General features: G+C 41.2%; 2 protein-coding genes across 3 annotated transcripts in view; one reads left to right on the forward strand and one right to left on the reverse strand.

The window, feature by feature from the left end:
• mkxa (mohawk homeobox a) overlaps nt 1–23221 on the forward strand; it is a 35505-nt gene that overhangs the window by 8120 nt on the left and 4164 nt on the right. The window contains exons 4-6 of the mRNA XM_066663766.1: nt 235–388; nt 3632–3961; nt 22782–22815. Coding sequence (XP_066519863.1) covers nt 235–388; nt 3632–3961; nt 22782–22815 — 518 coding nt within the window. The remainder of the gene's footprint in view (nt 1–234; nt 389–3631; nt 3962–22781; nt 22816–23221) is intronic.
• Nucleotides 11913–23221, reverse strand: part of rab18a (RAB18A, member RAS oncogene family) — a 38094-nt gene continuing 26785 nt past the window's right edge. For both annotated transcript variants that reach the window (XR_010801868.1, XR_010801867.1), the window contains one exon: nt 11913–12300. The gene's annotated coding sequence lies outside the window, so the exon portion shown is untranslated. The remainder of the gene's footprint in view (nt 12301–23221) is intronic.

The following is a 23221-nucleotide window of genomic DNA, read 5'->3' on the forward strand; positions in this document are numbered from 1 at the left end:
TCTCTCTCTCTCTCTGCCCTCTCTCTCTCTCTCTGCCCCCCCCCTCTTTCTCTCTCTCTGCCCCTGTCTCTCTCTTTCTCTCTCTCTGCCCCTGTCTCTCTCTTTCTCTCTCTCTGCCCCTGTCTCTCTCTTTCTCTCTCTCTGCCCCTCTCTCTCTCTTTCTCTCTCTCTGCCCCTCTCTCTCTCTGTCTCTCTCTCTCTCTCTCTCTCTCTCTCTCTCTCTCTCTCTCTCAGGTGTCTAACTGGTTTGCGAACGCTCGGCGAAGGTTGAAGAACACAGTGAGGCAGCCAGACCTCAGCTGGGCTCTCAGGATTAAACTCTATAATAAATATGTCCAGGGCAACGCTGAGAGACTCAGCATCAGCAGTGATGACTCCTGCTCTGAAGGTGTGTCACACACACAGCACACACTCATAAAATTGTCCTTTATTTGTATTCACTGAGCTGCTGGAGTCATATATTTTAATATTAATATATCATCACTGTATAGCTACATTTTTTGATTTTCATTTTTCTACATAATTAAAAAAAAATTACGTTAATAAAAGACATTTCTTTCTTTCTCCACACACACACACACACACACATATATGCATGAACTGAAAACATTCCAATCAAACAGAGCACTGTGGTGTGTGTGAGATACAGTGAGTTCACATTGAGGCAGAAAGGACAGAAAGATCTGAACAAAAAAAAAGACTGAGACTTTTTTAGTGTCTCAACAGCAAAGTAGTAAGTCAGTCTTCAAAATGCTGTGGGCCTGTGTGTGTGTGTGTGTGGTGTGTGTGTGTGCGCGTGAATGCGTGGTGCGTTTGGGTCTGTGTGTGTGTGTGTGTTGACTGAACACTGTGCAGACTGTTACACACTGTGATTAGCACACCACAGAGAGGCGTCGGGAGTCAAACCACACACACACAGGCATACATGCCCCTACACACACATACAAACAAACTCTCACACACTAATTAAAAAGTTCAGACATCTGAAGTGTAAAGAATAATTACATGCTGTTACAGAAAGTATTTTTCACCGTTTCTATCACACTCACACACACACACACACACGTGCACAAAGGCGAACATACCATGTACAAAGTCTCTTTATGAACACTGCTAAAGAGCCAGTGTCCGTTTTCATAATATTTCTGTCTCCTGAGATCCACAACCACAGCATACATGAGGGTCAGTGTTTTAAAACCCTTTAAATACATCGTTACATGACCACTTTGCAGTGTTTATCCCTATTTTTTTTTCCTTAATCCTGTTTACCTATGTAAATGACCTTGATTCAAAAAGCCCATGCTGAAACATTCCCTATAGCTTCAGGGTGAATGAGCTGTTAAACTGCTGATAATCTGATGTAGTTACACTTGGCCTTGTGTGACATTTAATACACAGTCAGTTTAAAGTTTTTACAGCTTAGTTTCTATATATTGAATGTATGGAGGGTGTGTTTTAAATGCGATATGACTGAGGTTTTTTAAGTCATTTATCTGCAGTGAGGTGGCTTTGTTCTATTTTCAGTCTTTTTGTTATGTTTCTGTCATCGTTTACTATAATGAAACTCACAGTAATCTGAGTGAGACCTTAGGTGTAATGTGAAAGCAGTGTGCTGTCCGGTCTATTGTCTTGTTTGGTATGTTCCTATTGTTTTTACTGCAGCGTGTCCAGGAACCATTTACAGTGTGTCTGTGTGTGTTTTTGTAAATCATTTTGTAGGTTTTAAGGTTAGAGTAAGGTTAGGAAGTGTGTGTGTAGATGTTTGTGCATGAGAGAACATTCTCTTTCTCTTTTTGACCTTAAAGCACTCTCACATTATCTCTATTCCCCTCCTATCTCAGAGGTCATCTGCGTTGTGTAGTCAGAGACTGTGTGTTGTCAGCTTCAGGAACAGAGTAGAATTGATAATTTTATGGGAGTCACTCCTTTAGTGAACGGATTTCTCAGTGCTGTTCTTACAAATAGTATAAACACATCATCATAATAACAGTGATGATTTTTACAGATATTCCATAGTGATATATTTGACATCTCTGTATTTTATGGTTGCTATGATAAAACATGGATTCTTTCCATAACGATCTAATTTCTCACTGCTTTCAACAATAACATCGGCATTGTGCTTTTTTTATACAGCAATAAAAAACTAATTAATTCTTTAAAAAAATGTGTTCTTTAGAGGCTGCTATAGATTATCCTCTTTTTTAAATAGAGATGTGTAAATGTGAAGAACCCTTAAGTTATAAGTTCTTTACACTGACATTCTGCAAATGTGGTTAAATCACCAGTTCTTGATTTAACTCCTTGAATCCTATGCTTATCAGAGTTATTGTTAGTTACAAGTTGTGATCAGCGTATGGTACTAGCTGTTCTACAGAGCGTACATTTTCTAGATCAGGGACAGGACCCAATAGTGAACCCATAACTCAGGAGGTGTTCACTTATGCAGTTTTGCCCTCGGTCTCCAAGGAGATGTGGAGTTGTGTGCTCCAAGTCTGTTTGCCTGGGCCAGGGCAGTGGGAGCCGGTTGTCGAGGGGATACACACTAAACACTGAGAGATTCCTCCGAGCCCCGTCTGCTCTTTGAAAGCAGTAAAGGCAGGCACTAATGTGCGCATGTGGTTGTGATAAGGCCAGGCTGTGATTATAATTGGCTCTGGGCAGGATGATGGTGCGCTATGACCCAAATGAGGCTCTGAGAAACCTGGCACGGACTTGAACCGTGCTTCAATCCAGACTTGATTCAGACCCGCTGCTCTTTCAGCACCATGTCCTGTCTGTCTGTCTCACTTAGACCATGTCCTGGAACAGGGGGAGAGGTCCATCTCTTAATTCACCTTAATGCAAACCAGAGATCTAAATCCTCTCAAGGGGTCCCGGCCTCTTTGGGACAGGGGAAGAAGAGCTGGGCTTCCTTTTTGTCAGAAGTCTGAAAGTAGCTGATGAAGCTACTCATAGCAAAGGGAAGAAAGCCAAGGGAACGCATGCCTAGATGTAGCTCAAACCGAGCTCAGAGACTTGACCCTTGGTTGTTGTAGTAGTGTAGTGCTGTCTGAACCAATATGTAATTTGAATGAAAAATAAGAAAACCAAGACAATTTTATTATTTCTTACATTATTTGTAACAAATTGTAATAAATGTTAAATACATCGTAATAAAATTGACATATTTGCTACACTTTCTCTCGCTCTTTCTCTACCTCCTCCACACATTTCTTAGTACTGTGTAGCAACATCGCTTGAATTAACCACTATGACAATGCTCAAAGATACAGTGCAACCTTCTTATCACTGTTTTACGTCACTGAGAATGTGTGTGCACCAGTGTGAAGAGCAGTTTAAAAGTAAATCTGTTTGAAAAATGCTGTGAGATCTGGGCTTATGGGAGGTCAGTAGATTGTACTGAATCATCAGTAGCCATTTCTTAATAAAGGCTTATTAGTAGTGTTGTCTTCCCACACATTTCAGCAGCATCAGGAATCTACAGCTCAGAATGTTTACTGTAATATTTTTCTGTAAGCACATGAACACTGGTGTCAGAATGATAGATTTTACAGTTTTTCTCTCTCTCTCTCTCTCTCTCTCTTTCTCTGTGTTTGTTTGTGTACTGTTCTCCATGTCCTGTCCTCAGATGGTGACCCAGCTGCTCGGACTCAGCCCGGAGAGTTCAGTAAGCCCATGTATCAAAGCGTCATCAAAAAAGAGGGCAGCAGCATGGGGACTGGGCTCCAGGCATCAGCAGACGCTTCACTGGCTGAGGACTATGTGTCTCCGCCTAAATACAAGAGCAGCCTGCTTCACCGTTACCTGAACGACTCGCTGCGTCACGTGATGGTCACCAACGCGGTGATGGACGCCCGCAGGAGGAACCACTCGGGCTCCTTCAGCTCCAACGAATACGACGAAGACCTCCTATCTCCCTCGTCCTCAGAAACAGAGGCCAACTTCGTCTACCGGACGGGTGAGCGACTGCCTGCTTTTCAGTCTGGATTAGAAACTACTCTCTTTCCCCGCTCTCTGGATCTGATTGTGTGGTTTTGAACGATGTGGAGGTTGTGTTTCCTCTTGGCTCTGTGTGTTACTCAGTGCTGGCACTGCAGTCGGCCTCCGTTGCTGAATACTTAGTGTCACATCACATACATGTTCTTTCTACTCCTTTTTCCTTTATCCTCACATGTGCAGTTTTGGTTGTTTTGGCTCTGCACATCAGCACTTCGGCCTGAATGAGTCAATAGCTATGAGGTTAAAGCACAGAATGTCAGCATTACTTTGAGAGCATTTACATCTTTATTGAGTGAACCATATAAGAGTCAAGAGTTTGGGTTGTTTTTTTTTTTTTGCATAGTCTCCCAATCCTAGAGGATCCAAACCAAGGGCAGATTTCTTGTACAACTGTGGTGAAATGTCTCAAAAGCTCACATCAGCATGACCTCAGAAGATTGTCCAAAGAGCAAAGCCATGTGATTACATCACACATAAAAAAAAAAGAATGGTGGTTGTACAAATTTGACATAAAATATATGCAGAGTAATGGAAAGGAAGTTAAAAATTGGCATTTAAATAGTAAACATTATATATGATATATATATATAGTATTAATTATGGGAAAGTTTACAAAAAAAATTGACTTTTTGCTTTTTATATACACACACACAGTAAAAATACACACATCCAGACTGGTGTGTAGCCACCTCAGCTCCCAGGTTAGGAAGCTTGGTTCAGGAGGGCATTTTCGAAGGAGGGGTTCATGTGAAAGTGCTGTTCCTTCAATCCCCCCGCCACATTTTCCAAAATGTGGGATAGAACCAGCGATGCTCTGGAGCAGCAGTCTATATGCCTATGTTCTCCAGGTCCAATGCCAAATGTCTCCCGGCACTGGGCTGTGAAGAAGTGGAGCTGTGTTCTCTAAAGTAATCCTCACAGCTATGCTCCACTATCAAATATAAAAGCTTCCTGGAAAATCAGAGGGTATCTTCAGCAACAGAGAGACACACACACACTATTGGAATCCATATTTCCAAAATAATACATTTCAAATCCAGTGCTAAAGAGCACGAAAGACTTCATTTCATTCTTACAGACTGCAGTGTAAACAGATGATATGGCGTCCTGCAGTGTATAGCGCTCTCAGACACACTCAGTAAATCCCTGAATCATTTGTATTTATTATGAAGTGCACTATTTCTTTAAAGTTTAAAAATTGCTTTAAGTACTACAAACTATTGCAGGTCAATAGTTGAAAGGACGTGAGCTTGTCTTGAAATGTTTGTACGGTTTATAAGACTCTTGAGGTTATGCGAGTTCATATTTTGTCTCGCTGAGATATAAGACTCGTGCTGACAGTAAACATCGTTTTTCCTGCTGTAGGCTCGAGTCCATTTCAGTGTCCGCACAAATCTGTCATTAATCTACTCGTGCCTCATGCTCTTTGTCAAACCCTTCATCTCTTTATCTCCGTTTCCTTCCCTCTCTCATCCCATTTCTCTCTATCTCTCTCTCTCTCTCCCTCTCTACACTAAGGTGTAGACACATAGACACAACAATATCTTGAGTTACATGCCTTCACACCAACCACTGTGAAGCAGATCTGTGAACAAAAGATAGTCTTCAAGGCCAAGGAACACACATGTTTGAGTGTGTGTCTATGTGAGAGTGCGTGTGTGTCCATTACATTTTCTGAATGTGAGTTTTTGATGTTTTGAATATTTTATATTTTTATTTATTTTTACAGCACTCAAAGTTCATGGTTTGGGAGGTGTGTGTGTGTGTGTGTGTGTGTGTGTGTGTGTGTGTGTGTGTGTGTGTGTGTAATGTCAATAACAAAAGTAAAGGGCACTGTACATAGCACTTTTTATTTGTGTTATACTCTCTACAGGAGAAAAACCTTACGTCCTATAAAGCAATATTAATAGATTTAATATACTCCTGGTGGCTTTTAATAATTATATATTGGTGGAAAAATAAATTGTTAAACCACACAGGAATATGTACATGATTCTAGAGAGTTGTTAAGTTCAGAATATTCAAAGAAGACTTAATTATTTCAGGGATCCAAAAAAAAATGCTATTAAAATTCTGTGTTAAATTAAATCATGCGCAATGATGTCATCATATCCTTAGTGATATTTTTTAATATTAGTTGAAAACAAAGCTTAAATCTGCTACCTCTTGGTGGATGAAAATTGAGCCCTCCCTTAGGTGGAGACTCCAGGAGTGGAGCTGAACGGCTAACGTCAAAATAAACATTAGCATTAGCATTGGAAGTCTGAGTACAGTGAAATCAACAAATCACCTTGGATATGAATACATGTGACAGTCTTACCATGTTTCAGACAGTTTTTAGAAAATAGCAGCACACATCTGCGTACTCTGGGACACTGTAAAACGGCAACACGGAACGTCAGATACAAAATTCAAATGCAGATTTTAAAATGGCAGTAATTATTATTATAATCATTATGATTATTTCCAAGTTTTGGGCTGATTTTTGATATGTATATCTCTGAAATTAGCTGCAATATTAATAATTCATTGCTCCTTTACAGTGCGCTAATATGGCAGTGCTGTGCTTTACAGTGATTTGACTAAAACTGAAGATTAGCTTTCCTTTTATTGGATTAATACAGACTTCAGTAAGTGTGTGTTTGTGTGTCTGCATCATTCAAGCAGATCCTAGAGCTTGACCTCTGTCTGTTTTATAGGAAATGTCTTGAGAAGACTGAGTGTAAGTAGGAGTCTAGTGGACAGTGTGGGTAGTGGGGGTCTCGTTGATTCAGAGCTGTGGTGGGTTCCTGTCCGGTGCAGAACACTGTGTCTTTGTTCACACAGCTCATAACTGATAATAATGTTCACGCCACTTTCCACTGCTAATCCTGTGGAGTTAGTGAGATACCTCCAGGAACCCTGCTCTCATGGGGAGCTGTTTGTTTTGGTTTATATCATTTTGCTGCTTTAAAAAAAAAAGAAGTAAATGTGGTTTGAATTATCTCGATGATGATCTAAGAGAACCTCAGCGCTCCTTAGAGCTGGAGACAGGACAGCAGCAGAGATAGAGACTTGTTAACATTTTCCCTGGTCAGAGCATTTAGGCTCGCTGATGCAAGACCATACAGTGGTGTGTATATATAAATGGACAGTGCATACGATATTGGGAGAGAGACGAGACCAATGAAAAGGAGATGAGTGAGACACAAAAGGACCCTTTCTCTTAACTCTGTTTGAAGGAAGGAGTAAGTAAGTCCTGTACAGGCTTGAGGTGTTGTACCTGAACAGCACAGTGCTGTCACCGCCGTGATTATGATCTCTGGCCTGGGGACTGTGGAGCTTGGTCAGAGTTAGAAACTGTCCAGCATTAAACACGTGAGCACAGGACACGAGAAACCGTTTCCACAACCCGAGCTAACACAATCCAACACCTGCTCCAACATCAGGGCCAGCGAATTACAGATCAGCCTGAAAGAAAAGCAGCAATAATAATACAAAGATTAAACTGCTATTAAATTTACCTTTCAGTCCTGCTTTTGATGGAGAGAGTAGAGGATAGCTTTAGCTTCAAGGGGCTTGCATCATTTCCTTTCTAGATATCACTTTCTCTCTCTCTCTCTCTCTCTCTCTCTCTCTACTCCTCATTTTTCATTGTCACTACATTCCAGTGTATTTTCATACAGCAGGCATTCCTCTGGTTTCAGACAGTTACAGCTGAAATTTCAGTCCTGAACCCTGTGTCTTTTTAGGGCCTCCGCTCTCTGCCTGCTCACCGTCTCTGCGCTGTGTCCGAGGACTTTTGCTTCGGCTCAGGAACTCTGACATATCAGCAGCAGCTCTGCCTGTTAACTGTAACTTAACGGGACAATTGCTGAAGCTCTGGGACTCCTCTGTCTTTATATTGGCCTTCAGTATCACTCTGCAGTTTATGAGGCAGGGAGCAGTCGGGACAGACTTAAATAAAGGCCCCATATCATGGAAAACTAAAAGGCCATTGTATATTAAAAAACAGCACAATTTAAGAAAATGAAATAAATTGAAAGGAGAACCCTGATGGGGATTTCATTGAAAACAAGAAGCGAGAGATTTCCAGGGCACATGCCAAGGATTTTATGTCAAATGAGGCTTTAACGGGATATTAAATAGCAGGAATCTTGCTCTGTGTTTTTCTTTCATGCGTGGTACCAGATTTCGGTGTGTGATCTCGATGACTGCGCTGCGTTATGGAGACTGGGGGAAACCTGTCGGCCAGAGAGAGTCTGCAGGAACACACTCGGTCTGTGGTTGTGTATATTCCTGCAGGTCGTGGTTTGGTTATGGAGAAATGTCATAAGCCTCACATTGTGTGGATCAGGTTGTACATCAACCGCTCAGCAGCCCATTAACCTTCGGCTTGCGTTTAATTTGTCTTGGTGTTGCTTTCGCATTGAACAGGTTCCGTGTGCCTTCATTTCCATCAGTAATGTGTGTATTAGCCCATTATTACACATACCATCATGCATGAGGAAGAATGAAAGGCCTCAGATGAAAGACAGATGTGTAAATGTGTCCACTACTTAGTTAAAAAAAATTAGTAGCTGAAAGCGAATCCGACCTATGAAACTGCTTCTTGGGGAATCTAGGGTTTTAAGCCTGTTGTCCATTCACCACCTGTTATTTGTAAATGAATCATAATGGCTTTGTCCATCCATCATTATTATGTGGTCAGAAATTTTGATGGGCATTTTATTTGACTCAGCAGCAGTGAACGTTTTGCCTGATAAAAGGCACACTATTTATAGAGCACTGTTTGGTCTTAATGAGGACTTTTTAAATGAAACGAGATGGGCCCGGTTCAGTGAAATTACTCCTATTGTCTTTCTGCAATCTCTGCTCCGTTTCAGGCTGAAAGTCACTTTCCACTGTTGGGAATTCCCAAAGAGAAAAATTCTGGTTTTGTGAGCTGTGACAAGAAGCAAAAGCTGATATATTCGGCTTTGTTTTGGTTTTGGTTTCCAGTAGGGCTCTCGTTTCTCCATCAGCCGTTTTCTGATGCTTCGCTGTGTCAGTGGCGTCATGGGACGTATTCTTTAACCCGACGAAAAATGTCACATGTGTTTTACGACACGAAGACGTTGTTTTTCGAGGCCAGGTGACGTTAAGCAGAGAATGGAGGCAGAAATATGTTAAATGAAAACAGTAATGTTTGACAAGGCCAGTGAGACTCCTAGGTGCCAGTCACTTATTGCAATCCAGAGTCTCATTTCACTCTGACGTGGAAAAAAAAGAAAATGTTTTACAAGTCATCTTTTCTGGTAAATTGAAATGTTTGGTGGCTGTGTGTGTTCTGGAGCAGCGCAGACACGAGTCAGAGTCAGAGCGGAGTGAGCTGAAGCAGGTGAACTCAGCTGAGTCTAAACACAGTCTTGACATATCATAAACAGCCAAGAGTGAAGACTGGGCATTGTTAATGCAGAGAGGCTACATTTCATCTAACGACTGAAAGTCATGGGCTTTTGCTGTGATTTTAGCTGTGTTTTAGCTACTGTGGCAGCCTTGGCTTATTATACAAAAAATATCATTTACAGCTAACTAATAATGAGTAAATGGGTGTATGTTTTTGACTTCGCTGTATTTATTAATTCATCCACTTTTTTGTTTAAAAATGAGTATTTTATTTTCCAGTATGATTTATTTAGTATATTTATATTCAATTTACAATACCAAGTCAGCTGGGATTTCTTCTTAAAATATATTTTAAACTACCCGGAATCACTGGGCGCCAGGAGGAAATACACCCTGGAGGGGGCGCCAGTCCTTCACAGGGCAATGCACACATTCACATCTATGGACACTTTTGAGTCGCCAATCCACCTACCAACGTGTGTTTCTGGACCATGGGAGGAAACCGGAGCACCCGGAGGAACCCCACGCAGACACAGGGAGAACACACCACACTCCTCACAGACAGTCACCCGGAGGAACCCCACGCAGACACAGGGAGAACACACCACACTCCTCACAGACAGTCACCCGGAGGAAACCCACGCAGACACAGGGAGAACACATCACACTCCTCACAGACAGTCACCCGGAGGAAACCCACGCAGACACAGGGAGAACACACCACACTCCTCACAGACAGTCACCCGGAGGAACCCCACGCAGACACAGGGAGAACACACCACACTCCTCACAGACAGTCACCCAGAGCGGGACTCAAACCCACAACTTCCAGGTCCCTGGACTGGAGCTGTGTTACTGCGACACTATCTGCTACGCCACCGTGCTCATCAGTGTATGTTGTCAGTGATATAAACGCAGCAAAGTGGTAGATAAGGATTTTTTAATCTTACATCCTTCTTCAGAAACAATGCATCCAAATGAAACTTGTTCAAGGCACTAATTTAATAGTATATCGTTTCATATAAAGACATTTAAATATACATCATATCCCTGTGAGATAAAATTCTTCTCTATTCTGAACAGATCTGAGTGTAACACCCTGTCTGAATCATATTGACTAGTTTCGGTGTGTACTATTGTGAAGTGAGGCTAAACTGTAATGTAGTCAAATGAGGGGACACTATGGCTCTACTTTGAAATAGTCACAACACATGATAATAATGAATTTGTGTGTGTGTGTGTGTGTGTGTGAGAGAATCTTCCTCCATACTATATTTAGGAAGGAGAACACATTGCTCATCTTACAGTGAATAGAAGTCTCATTAAAACTCATCCATCATTGTTGGAGAGAGAGAGAGAGAGACAGAAAACCCCAAATACCAAACAGAATCTGGAAAGAAAAAAGAATTAGCTGAAAATGGAGGGATGAAGGATGAGAGATGAAGAAAAAGTTGGATGAGGTTAATAGGAATCACTGAGAAGGGTCCTGTTTTCATGAACTACACTGAAACAGGATGAATTTAGGGTGCTTTAGTTGTGATACACATTCATAGATTCTCTTTATATATATTTAAATAAAACCTCTCATATTTGACTTGAATTAAAGAGCCTAGTGACGTATTAGTGGTTTTATTAGGCGATGTAAACGCAGCGTAGTTCCTGTTGAGTTCAGTAGATCACATTATTGTATGCTGAAATATGTCTTAAATCTCATAACACTCTCTCTCTCTCTCTCTCTCTCTCTCTGTCAAGCGTGCGTGCACATGCACAGACACGTGCAAAAACAGCTGCTATTAGAAGTTTAAAGTTATTATAAGAAGTTGTAATAATATGGAGACTTTAGTCTGAACAGTGAGCTGGGTGCTGCACTTTGTTGTGTTTGAGGTTAAAGGCATCGACTATTGTGGGGAAAACCTTTTCTCTACGGTTCTTTTAAGGTGGAATGGTACGTTTGAGAGAAAGGAACTGACTGTACGCGGCTGGAGTTTAACTTGTCTGTAAAGTGTTAGTCACTGTTTGAATTACACAGAAACTCTGATTTGTAATTCATTTGTAATTGGACGTGTAGCGGTCTGTCTGACTTTTATGCAGTCAGTGCTCTCACAAAGTCAAAGACAGTTTCATCTACAGCAAGAAATAATTCAGTATTACCCACCTTTGGAGCAGGAATAGAGCAATATCCTCACCTCAGTTCATTCTTTTCAACAATCCTGGCATATTGGGCAAAGGCAGGGTTTTTTGTTTTGTTTTGTTTAGTTTTTTATTGTTTGATTTGAATGTTTTATAACACCATACACAATTCTAAAATAAGTAGAATACATTTACAAAAGTTTAAAAACATTTGAAAATGTAATAAAGCAATAAAAGATATTGCTGTTTGATTGTTATAAATAACCCATAAGAAAACAGCGCAGAGAGAATATGAGGCAGGGAGAAGAACAAGAGTGAGAAGGTAATGGTAAAGAAATAGATAGGGAGTAAAAATGAAGTGTGAGATGGAGAAGAAATAAAAATGAGCATACACCACACAGTGTTGGATGGTGATCTTTCTGAATTGTGAGTGAACAAACATGTCATTGGGGTGGACACTCTAGACATTTCTGTCAGGAAAACAAACTGGGACAAACGCTGTTTTCATTTATTCTCTCTCTCTCTCTTTCTCTCTCTCTCTCTCTCTCTCTCTCTCTCTCTCTCTCTCTCCTCCTCTGTGTACACACAGTCCAGACAGACAGACAACAATACAAAGGGCTAAAGAGTTTCCATTGGCTCATGAGTAGTGAGCACTAATTTGTAGACAGTGATTAGAGTTGTTTGTTTTTAGTCACTCCAGGTTTTCTGTGTTTCTGAACTGCTGCTGGGCTGGAGCTGCTCTCATTGTTGGATGAGGATCAGGTCAGTGATGTGCTGGAGATTGAGGTTTACCTGTAGAGTCTGAAAGGGATTTAAATGATAACACATCAGGGAAATGCTTTCAACATGACAACCCCCCCCCCCCTCTCTCTCTCTCTCTCCTTCTCTATGTTCTGGAGCGTGAATGTGGACAGATATGCGGCTGCAACAGCTGAATGCTAAGCTGCTAACGTTAGCCTGCTGTTTGAAGTCTGCACGTACTGATGGCTCTGATAGCACAGGCCTCTGAAGCTGGACGCAATGCTAATGGAACGTCCACTCTCGTGATAATTGCTCTTGCATCAACAACATCTCCCAGTCACGCTAATCCAGAGCCCCACGATCTTCATCAGAGATGACCTCAGAGAACCTTAGAGAACATGATCGCATAAACTCATAGGGTCAGGGCTAGACAGCCAGGAAATACAGTAAAAAGATCATGTACTAATAAGGTTCAGGTTCTAAGGCACATCTAAACAAAAACAAAACACAGATGATGCAAGTCATGTTCAATGTTTAATGTTCCAGATAAAAAAATGGATGTGGAACTTGTTAAACACATTCTATGTTTTATTGAAAGCGTAGAAGAAACAGATTAACTTAAAGTTGACATATTCTGCAAAGAGCCTTGCCACAACAGCTGTCAGGTTATAAATTCAACATAGTGCTAGAGTTTATCAAAAAACAAAAAAATACACGTTCCCTTGGTTTTTTTTATCCAAGGTCTTAAACAAAAGAACACCGTTGTCATTCTAGGTTCTAATAAGTACAAAGTGCATTTTTGCATCGTCAGTTTAACTGTAAATAAGTCTTGACTTTATCTACTTGTTCTCTACTGATTGCTGTAATTTTAACATTTTCCCCTTTCGAAAATCTGTCTTAAACCTCTTGGATTTAGAAACATTTACCTCATAGATATTATCAGCACAATATTTGACAAAATTCATAAGGTCAGTGCTTCCAATGCTGAGAAATTTTAAGGTTAAGAGGACACTTAATATCGCTGAGGATTTGGTCTGGTTTCCCCCGAAACCGCATTTAAAGATAACAGCTCTGCAGATGCTTGTCTTTTGCTTTATTTCAATGGTTCATTTTTTTTCCCCCCAAGACCACATTCTTAAATATCACTGTTCACACGTATAGTTCAAATAATCACCTTCAGATTCTATCACTGTAGACTCCTTATCAGATGAAATCCTCAACAGGGCTTCACCTACCTGTTCAAAACTGATTAGTGCTAAAGAAGTTCTTTCTGTTTCTTACAAATTCTAGGTCTCTTTGAACATCTATTGGAGATTTTGTCAAAACAGCCAAGAAGGAAATGGCATACAATTGGGTTCCATTTCTCCAGTTCATTTTCAGGGATTTGTTGGTGCATTGGTGGGGTCATGGTGGCCCTGTGCCTTATCAATCTGTCTGCATTTATACATGCATTCATATTATTTCACATTTCATACAGTACTCCATTCAACTTTTGGCAAAAAAATAAACCAAGCCTTCATAAAGCTTTTATGTGAACTGCCACTGGCACATTCCAGAGAACACAAATAGGCAAATTTTCTTCAAAAACTATTTTTCAGTCATTTCAAGTTCATGCAGTCATGTGATTAGGCTGGTGTGTGTGTGTGTGATTACTACATTTGCTGTTGTGGCTAAACACAGACAGAAGAGCATGTGTGAAGAGCTCAAACTGTTATTATTCTCCAATCTCAACACATTAACTGATACTCAGCCTCCATACGCTGGCCCTGAGCTGCACACACACACACACACACACACACACACACACACACACACACACAGCAGGACTCACTCTGTCCTCACTGTGAGGGGAATGTCCCTGTCATCTGTTACACAGACCCAAAGAAGCCCTGATAGTGTTTATAACTGTGTATGTGTTAGCATTTTATCCTTGCAGTCTTTGTATACACATTGCACATTCTCTCTCTCTTTCATTGTGTGGGTGTGTGTGGGTGGGTGTGTGTGTGTGTGTGTGTGTAAGCCTGCTAAAGTAAAGCTAAATATACACCTCAGTAGTGGTGTTCCGTTTATGCACTTCCTAAATTTGCATACATTGATCTTTCAAAATGTTTGTGTTAAACATATTATTTCTTAGTAATAAATGTGTTGTTTGGATAAAATAGATCTAATTTAATTCTAATATCGGTAGAAGTTGAAGGAAGCTTTAAAGCAACACTATGTAAGATGCTGTCTTTGCTCCTGGGCTCTCTCTTCAGTTGAAGAGTGTAATTCACTTTTATAGCACTGACCTGAAATCAAGGGGGAGTGTGAGGGGAATAGGGGTAACTTCCTACCCGTCTACATAGTGCTGATTCTGGAGTAACAAAGACAGAGGCTCTGTGAAAGTCCAAATACATTGTTTATTGTAAAAGTAGTGACACAACTGCCTTTGTTGTTTGTAGTGATTGTGAGAAGTAATTAGAAGAGATAAAAGTAGATAACTGCACAATTTTATTTGATAACATTTGCTTTTTTTTGTCATGTTATATCTCTAGAACACAGTCCAGAAATGTGTTTGCAGAAAATAATTGGGTGACCACTGTTTACGGCCCGTGTAGCACCTTGTAACTGTGGCATCAAAGCTCCAGTGTTAAAATAAAGGAGCAAAACTGGAACGCCAGACATGTCCGACTGACTTGGAAACTAGTAATTGTAACTGAGCCCTTCCTTAAACAAAATGTTTGCAAAGACTTTTTGTGCTTTTCTCTGTTGAAAAGTAACATTGGAAGAATTCTCTTTGGAAAGGCTTTCTGCAGCTTTTACGGCCAGTAGGTGTTACAAAAAACAGAGAGGTCAAAGTTCAGCACCAAGGCAAAACCAGTGCGATAGACCTGTCTCTCTTCCTCTGTCTCCCTCTTACTCTCCTAACACAATAAAGCCAGTGTTTTCTTGCTCTAGCCGTTCTGCCGTGAGCCCTGGAGCCCAGAACATGTCACGGCTCTGAGCGCAAGGAGAGGGAGAGGAGATGAATGTGTGAGAGCAGGCCACTCGAAGATGAAGTAAGGGTGCAACAGCTCTGTTTAAAGCTGTAGAAACCAAAGTGTTGAGTTTTTGACTGGGGGAGAGGGAGATGGATGCTTATATTTTCAGAAACACACTTCCAGACTGGACCCTGACCCAGAATGATCCCGAGACAGAGGTCAGAGGTCAAACCCTCCTGCCGTTTGCTGCTAGCCATTACTGATAAGCCTCAGAGCTGTGGTCATTATGAGCGTTCTGCTCTTTGCCCTTGTACCGCAGCCAGTGCGATGAGAGAGGAAAGGGGGAGAGCGACGCAAAAGAATGAAAGGAGCGAGGGAAAGAAAAAGAGAAAGTGAAAAAGAGGCTGATGAATTTGGAGTGGTCTACAGACAGGAAAGGGGAAAGAAAAGGGGAAAAAACATAGGAAAAGAATGAGAAAGTCAAAGAGTTGTTCTGAGAAATGGAAACGGAGCTATAGACAGACGAAGAAAAAATAAGGGGAGAGAAAAAGGTAGTAATTGGCAGAACTAAGGAATATTGGGGAAGAGGGAGAAAGGGTGGGAAAATGGTTGTAGATGGATGGATGGATGGATAGTGGGTGGAATAGATGCTGGGTGGAGCAGGTTGGCATTAAGGCTTTTCTGGCCAGTCAGGGTTGGAGCTGGCAGTGTGAAGTGATGGACGAAGCCAGCGTCATCTTAACTTCATTCACAGACTCTCAATGACATTATTAAAGAACACAGAGCGTTTTTAAAATGCTCAGAGGAGGCAGTGGGGAAGAAAATTTGTCCCACCAATAGCAGTTAGTGTCTGTCTGCTCAGGGTAACGTCTCCCTCTTTCCTTTTTATTTGAAAGGTAGTGAAGGATGGGAAGAGTTTTTTTTCCTTGGGCCAGAGTAAAAATATAAAAGCAGTGGATGACATTAAGCTTTTGGTATGAACTGTAAAGCAAGAGCTGTATTGCTTTGACAGACTCAGTGTAGGCACTGACCAGGCGCAAGGTTAGGAGGCATATCTTTGGTTTGGACGTTGGTTTCCATTTTTTTATAAATGTTTTCCTGCTGGAAATCATTGTTGCTTGTGTTCAGTAAATTTGCTTTGAGGGCAGCTGTTTCATATCCTCTCTGATTAGGTTTTGTAAAGGTTTCAGAGGTAGAAATCATTGCTGTTTGTGTTTGGTATGAAGACAATTCCTCACTGGTTTGGTTCCAAGACTGATTTTGGTGAAAATGAATTGATCAAAATCATCACTGCTTGTGTTTGTTTTTACGGATTTTACTGATAACATTTCTTCAAATCTTTCGCATTCTCTTCGGTGGAAACGATCGTTATTTATTTGGCAAAGTTACACCTCCTCCATGTCCGCGCTGATTACGTTGTAATGAAGTGTTGTTGTTAAAAATCACTGTTGATTGAGTTTGGTAAGATGTCAATTCCTCCTTGTCCTCACTGATCTGGTCTCTTACAAATTTTCTTGGTAGAAGTTATGATTACTTGTGTTTATTAAGGGGACAATTCCTGTCCTCACTTATTTGATTTCAGTGTTATTGCTGGAACTCGCTGTTTCTTGTGCTTGGATGTGAGAACAACTCCTCTAAAGTCCTCACTGGTATTGTTCCATAAAATATTGCACACTTAACAAGTCTTCCATGTCCTGCATTCTCTCGACATTCAGAGTTAATTGTATTTGGTCTCAGGACTAGACCTCGGTATACTCACAGACTTGGCTCTTTAGATTATTTACTGGTGCAAATCATTCCTGCCTGTGTTTGCTAAGTTTGGTATGAAGGCAGTTCCTCAAGGCTTTCGCTGGGCTGCTTCCAAAATGTTATTTTTGTAAATCATAGTGTCTTGTGCTTGGTAAGAGGAAAATTCCACCATGTCTTCACTGGTAGAAACTGCACTTTTCATGAAGTTGTCTTCGCTGAAAATCCTCATTACTTGGAATTTTTAAGAGGACAGTTTGCTTGGTGGAAACCATCATCGCTTGTTTTTGTTAAGCAGATAATCCCTCCATGTCCTCACCAATATTGTTCTGTTAAAGTGAACTTATTGGAAATCCTCATTACTTAAAAGGACAGTTCCTTCACATCCTCACTGATTTGGTTTCATAAGGGCTGTCTAGTTGGAGATAATTGTTGCTTATTTTCAGTTAAGAGGACAGTTCCTCCATGTCCCCGGTGATTTGGTGTGGAATGAGTCATGGTGAGGAGATGTCAGGTTTGATCTGCTGTGTGTTGGGCAGAGGACTGACGTGCGTTGAAGGCTTTTCCACTCTCAGGCTCGAGGCCTCACGGCAGGCCGAGACTCTGCATTCTGCCCAGATTCCATCTGTCACTTCTCCTGCTCCCTCAGCTGCTGGATGGATGAGGGAATGAGTGGATAGGTAGAAGTGGATTTCCAGCCCTGGAGGAGTTTGATGTACATCGTGAGTTAAACCGGTGCCAGTCTTGGTGCCACTCCATCTTAGCCTTTATGGCGGAGTGTGGGAGAGTGTTAAAACAGACATGCCACTCACACATGGCTTTTCTCCTTTTACAGTCTGAGCTGAAGATGCCAGATTTGACAGTGAAGCATAGCCGTCCTATTTTTCCCATATCCAGTGATTGGATGAAAGGGGGGAAAAAAAGCCTTAGATTTTGTATCTTTAGAACAGTAAACTTAAAGAAGAAGAACCATTTTCTCAACATCTGTTCATGTAACCAATGATTCTGAACTGTCTGCTTTTTTCAGTGGTGTAAAACACACACCTGCTTTCATGAGAATTTCCATTATCAACCATCATTTCTGTCATTACAGCATAGAACTGTTGTATGAACAAACAGGAGCAAAAACATTGAAGGTTTCCTTTGTTGAGGAATGTGAATGGTATTCAAAGTGTGTGAGTAAGACCAAGCTCCATTCTCTCTGCTTGAGCAATCAGTGACTCACCTCCTGTACTGGAGATTCAGCCTCACTTCATCAGCGTGCTGACCCCAGGTCGGTGTGTGGAGAAGCTGCCTGGATGACCAAAGAACAGGCTGAAGAATGGCTCTCGGACTGTAAGCATGCAGCCTGGGCCTTAACTGACCTGCACACTTTGTCCATCTGTATCAGGTTCCCGAAGCCGCTGTGCAGTTATTAGCTCATTTCTTTTTCTTCTGTCCTTTTTTGGAGTGGAAAACACTTTAGTGCTTGGGCTTTTGTAAATATGCTTAAGTACAATTTTGGAAAATGTGTACTATATACAAAAATGTCAAAAGTCCTACAATTTTGAACACACAACCTGTGAGTGAATTAATGAAAATTGTGTGAAAGGTCCTTTCTCTTTTTTTTTTTTTTTTTTTTTTTTTTTTTTACTTCGTAACTGGACATAACTAGAAAACAGGATGAGTTTTATTGTAGCGAGTTTTTCCTTCCTAAGATGGGAATTGATCTGCAGTTTGCCGTGTTTATATCAGTGGTGTTATTCACTACACCAGGGTAGGACCACATGACATTTTTCCTTGTACCCACATGAAAATATGCAGTTATTTTCACCGCAAATTCGTAATAGCAAAAACACCAAGAATGGACTTGTGGTCAACAGAAGAGTGTTCCTGAGATGTCACCTTGCTGGAACAAGTTCATGCCACAGTGATGGAACTTTCAGCTCGTTCTCATTGGCAAGTCACAAGTCACGAGTTCGGCTCGACATCTGGGTACTTCCTGACCTATGTGTTCTTGAATATTGGAATGTACTTTAGACAGTGGAAGATGACCTCAAGAACACACAAGAACGCATACTGAGAATCATCCTCTGTGTGTGTGTGTGTGTTAGGTGCTTAATTCAGAGCAGACTGTGATTGCTTCAGGTGCAGTGTGTTTATTGCTGTTTGTTGATGGCAACAGCTGCAGCATCTGTTAGTGATGAGAGAGACAGGTATATGTTCTTCTCTCTCTCTCTGTCTGATAGTAGCAAAAAATTTCTTTAATCACTTCCACCTCTTTTTCTCTTTCTTCCCCTCTCCCTCCTTTTCCTCCATTTCCCATGGTGATGCTAAGTGTGCGCAGTAGTATTTTTGACTTGGCTTTGCCCAAAGCCATCAGCCGTCTCTCCTCTCCCACTCTGCAGGATTAAAGAGTGTCCTGCGAGTCCCCCAGCGCCTGTATAACGCAGCCATAGTGCTGAAAGAGACCCCGTCCAGTAGCAAAAGACACAGTGCAGAAAAGAGAAGGAACGAACCAGGAAAACAGTAAAGAGCGGCACATGGTGATTTATCATGGATTTATAATTTCTTTGGCAAGGCCAATGTTTTGAAAAATCTGAGTTTTAGATGTTTTAGGCAACAGCATTTGGAAAATGCATCGAGGTCTGCATCCAATTTTCTGTTGAGTTTTCCCCCGAGGGCAGGACGAAGCTGTAGCTGTGCCCCAGGGCCGTGTCGCTCCTCAGCTGGAGAATACACGCCTCCTTTAGCTCGGCAGGACACCTCACACTAGACTGAGTTTTATTAGTTCTAACTTCATTTTTAAAACGTAGGAATGGAATGGAGGGAAAGTCCATTGGGTTCCCCTGTTTTTCCAGATTTTTGGGGGTTTTTTCCCCCAAAATATTTAATAGATATGGAAATACATCTATATTTTAATCAGTTTAGGAGACAAAACTTTCAGTTGTTTAATACCAGCTTCCATTTGCTTTTACCACATGATAAATGGCACGAGCACTAAATGCTGGCTGTGTCATTGAGGGATGATGCTTTCAAACCTTCAAAGCCTAGCAGTCCAATATAAATTGATAAATGACCTCAATGTCTATGTGGGTTGGATGGCACTCCCTCTCCTCTATCAGTGTGGGTGTCTGTTAGCAAATAACACAAATGAGCAATTAGTGTTGTCTTCTTTAGTGTGTTAACTGTCCAGTGAAAATGGGTTTGAACCAGCTTGAAAAGAAGTGATGGCTGGTTTCACCAGTTTGGAGGACTTGCTAGCCTTCACCCTCCAAGTGGGGGACTGGTTTTGGGTGGCATTGGCAGTGACTAAAACTGGCTTACTTATATTAAAAGTAAATATATTATTTGGTTCTCCTGTTGCATGACATTTTTTAGACAAGAAAATGTTTTGTTCACACAGTAATGATTTACATTTTTATGAAGTAAATGGGCTCTGTGAAGGATTGGTGCCCCCTGATGATTCCAGGTAGACTCTGGACCCACCGCGACCCTGAATTGGAACCCTGAAAGGGTTACAGATAATGAATGAATGAATGAATGAATGAAGTAAATGGTGTTGAATTGTCTTGGTTGAATACTCCCAAATAATATGAAAAGTGCTGTAATGGTGAGCACAGGGTTAAATTCACTGCAGGAAAACACAGAAAACAGAACTGAAGAAAAATGCAGTTAGAGTGGCATTATGTGTATGAATCATGGCGCAGCCTAATCCTGTTGTGCCCTGGTGGTTGTATTTGTTGGTCTACAAACGAAGATACTTTCTACAAACGAAGATACTGTAAAGCGTAGTGTAAAGAGTTTTGAGAGTAAAAGGAATTCCACATAAAAAGTAAAACTTAAAAGCAGAGAGAGAAAAAAACAGAAATTTACAGAGCAACATTTTTCAAGGTTGGAAATGGCCTGTGAAGCTGAGAAGTGAGCAGTTCTGAATTTGACACAGAACAGGTTCTGGATATGGAGCTTCTCTGAGGTGCAGTGAAAGAGAACATAATTACATTTGCTTTGGCTGCTCAGCCTGAGAACAGCAAATCACAAACACTTTTATTTGTGAGTGCCGACCTGGCAGACAATGTGTGTGCACGTGTGCAGCTGTGTGTGTGTGTGTGTGTCAGTCTGATGAAGAAATATGGTTAGAAAAGTGGTGGGTCTTAGGCCTGATGTTTGGAAGACTGGAGCAAGGGATGGGGGGTGGGGGAGAGAAAAAGAAAAGAGAAAGAGAGGGAAGACATGGAAAGACAGAAGGACAGATGAGGGGAAATGAAAGAAAGGAGAATAGGGAGGGGAAAGAAAAAAGAAATACGAATAGTACATAAATAAGAAAGAGAATTATTCATAAAGTGATGAAAAATGAAAGGGTGACAGGAAGAAAGAAAGATAGAAATAAAGAAAAAGAGATAAAGATACAGTGAGAGAGAGGGATTAGGAGGGAGAGGGGAGAGAAAAGTGAGAGTGTGCAAAATCCAGATTTCCAGACAGCGGCTCAAAGAGGATTTTTAGAGGAATGTACAACCATGTATCAGAATAGAATAAAAAAGTGCTCACAAATACAGAACGCCACCCAGTGTTCTCTCTCTCTCTCTCTCGCACTCTCTATGAAAAATAAAATATATATGAACATATTCAGAGAGAGGAAAGGGAGTGGAGATTGTGGTCAAAGCACTGCTTCACAGTGGAGTACATGTGTTGGTGAAGACTGAAGACGTTGGGGACAACAGGATCTTTAGTAATCAGTCTCATTGTGGCCTGAGGCACTGTTGGTGAAGGCCAGGATCATCAGCCCCAAGCCACTGCACGTGTCCTGAGGAGGACAATGAGTTTAGCAGTGTCTCAGGCAAGCGTGGGGGATGATTAGGTGCTGTTTGGCCCTTCAGGAATCTGGACTGTGCTCCGAAAGTCCGGGCTCGGCTCCGGATCCAGCAGTAAAGAGCGTGGACGCGAGCTGGAAGTGTGTCCATGCCTCCAGGGGACCATATACAGGACACGTTCAGGTTTTCTGATTTTTACGTCTCGCTGAGATAGCCGGAAAAGTGACAGCATCGGAAAAATAATCGCTCTGGGCAAAGGCTCTTTTATATCAAATGGTATCAATTGGTAAGTGTAGAAGTCAGCTCAGGTCAAGATGAGACCTGTTGGCTACAGAGTAATAGGTCAGACTTTACAGATCCACACTCTCTTCAATGTGTTTTTCTGGTCTGCACTTAATACAACTCTGGCCAAATGTTCCAAATAAAAAGGAGTGAAGTCCACTACAGGGAGCACACGTAAATATGACTTTGAGATATGCATTTCTGATTACTCTGAAATGTGAAACAGGAAAACACATGCTTTATCATCATCGTATATGAGTACAATGAAACACACACACACACACACACACAAGGAGCTGCAGGCAGTAACCCTGCTACACAGTGAGCAGTTAGGGGTTTGGTGCCTTGCACAAGGTCACTGTGCAGTGAATTTGAGGGAGAAGGAAGTCCTGTAACCTGCCCCTATTTTACCCAGAGATACATACATGCATATAAATGTGTAGAGGTTCTCTGTGACGAATGTTCTTATTAATGAATGCCATCAAATCCTCAGAGAAACAGACCCAGTATCCAATGAAAAGCGATACTAAAAGTTGTTACTGCAGTGAAAGGGGAGCAAACTCAGTACTCATCTTACACTCTTTGGCTGTGTTATGTATCCCTTCCGAGCCCTTTGAGATATTTACTCTAACCTCAATCTCCCTCTCTCTTATACACGTACACGCCTCCCAGAAGTATCTACTCTCCTGTTTTTCTATCTATCATCATTAACCCAAGGTGACTTCAAATTAATATCTGGCTTTGTTCTCTGTTGTATTTGCAGAGTCTGTGGACCATGGATCAAGTAAATGTGACAAGTAAGTAAGAAACTGATTGCAGTACACCAAAATGTGCACACACTTGTGTTCTATGCAAACTGAGGTCCACCTGATGACGTTTTTAGATGGGGTTCACATCCTCTAAAGAGACCAAACTTGAATGGCGTTTTTCTGTAAATGTTCTATTGCTTCTATTTAACTGTAGTTGTGTTAAAATGAACGTCCCCCAGTTTTATATCGGAGCAAAACATTATTTATTTATTATTTTGGGGGAACAACATTTTTCTGAGAAGAATCGGACTGAACATATGCTCCATGGAGTGGGTCCATCGTACATTAGTCCATTAGTACATAATCTGATAGATCCAGCCCACTAGGTGTCAGTATAATAAATGTTTTATATTATGAACAAGAGTCACTGGTGCCACTGACTCGTTGCGATTTT

Source organism: Hoplias malabaricus, chromosome 3 (assembly GCF_029633855.1).
Source record: "Hoplias malabaricus isolate fHopMal1 chromosome 3, fHopMal1.hap1, whole genome shotgun sequence".
NCBI classification, from domain to species: Eukaryota; Metazoa; Chordata; class Actinopteri; order Characiformes; family Erythrinidae; genus Hoplias; species Hoplias malabaricus.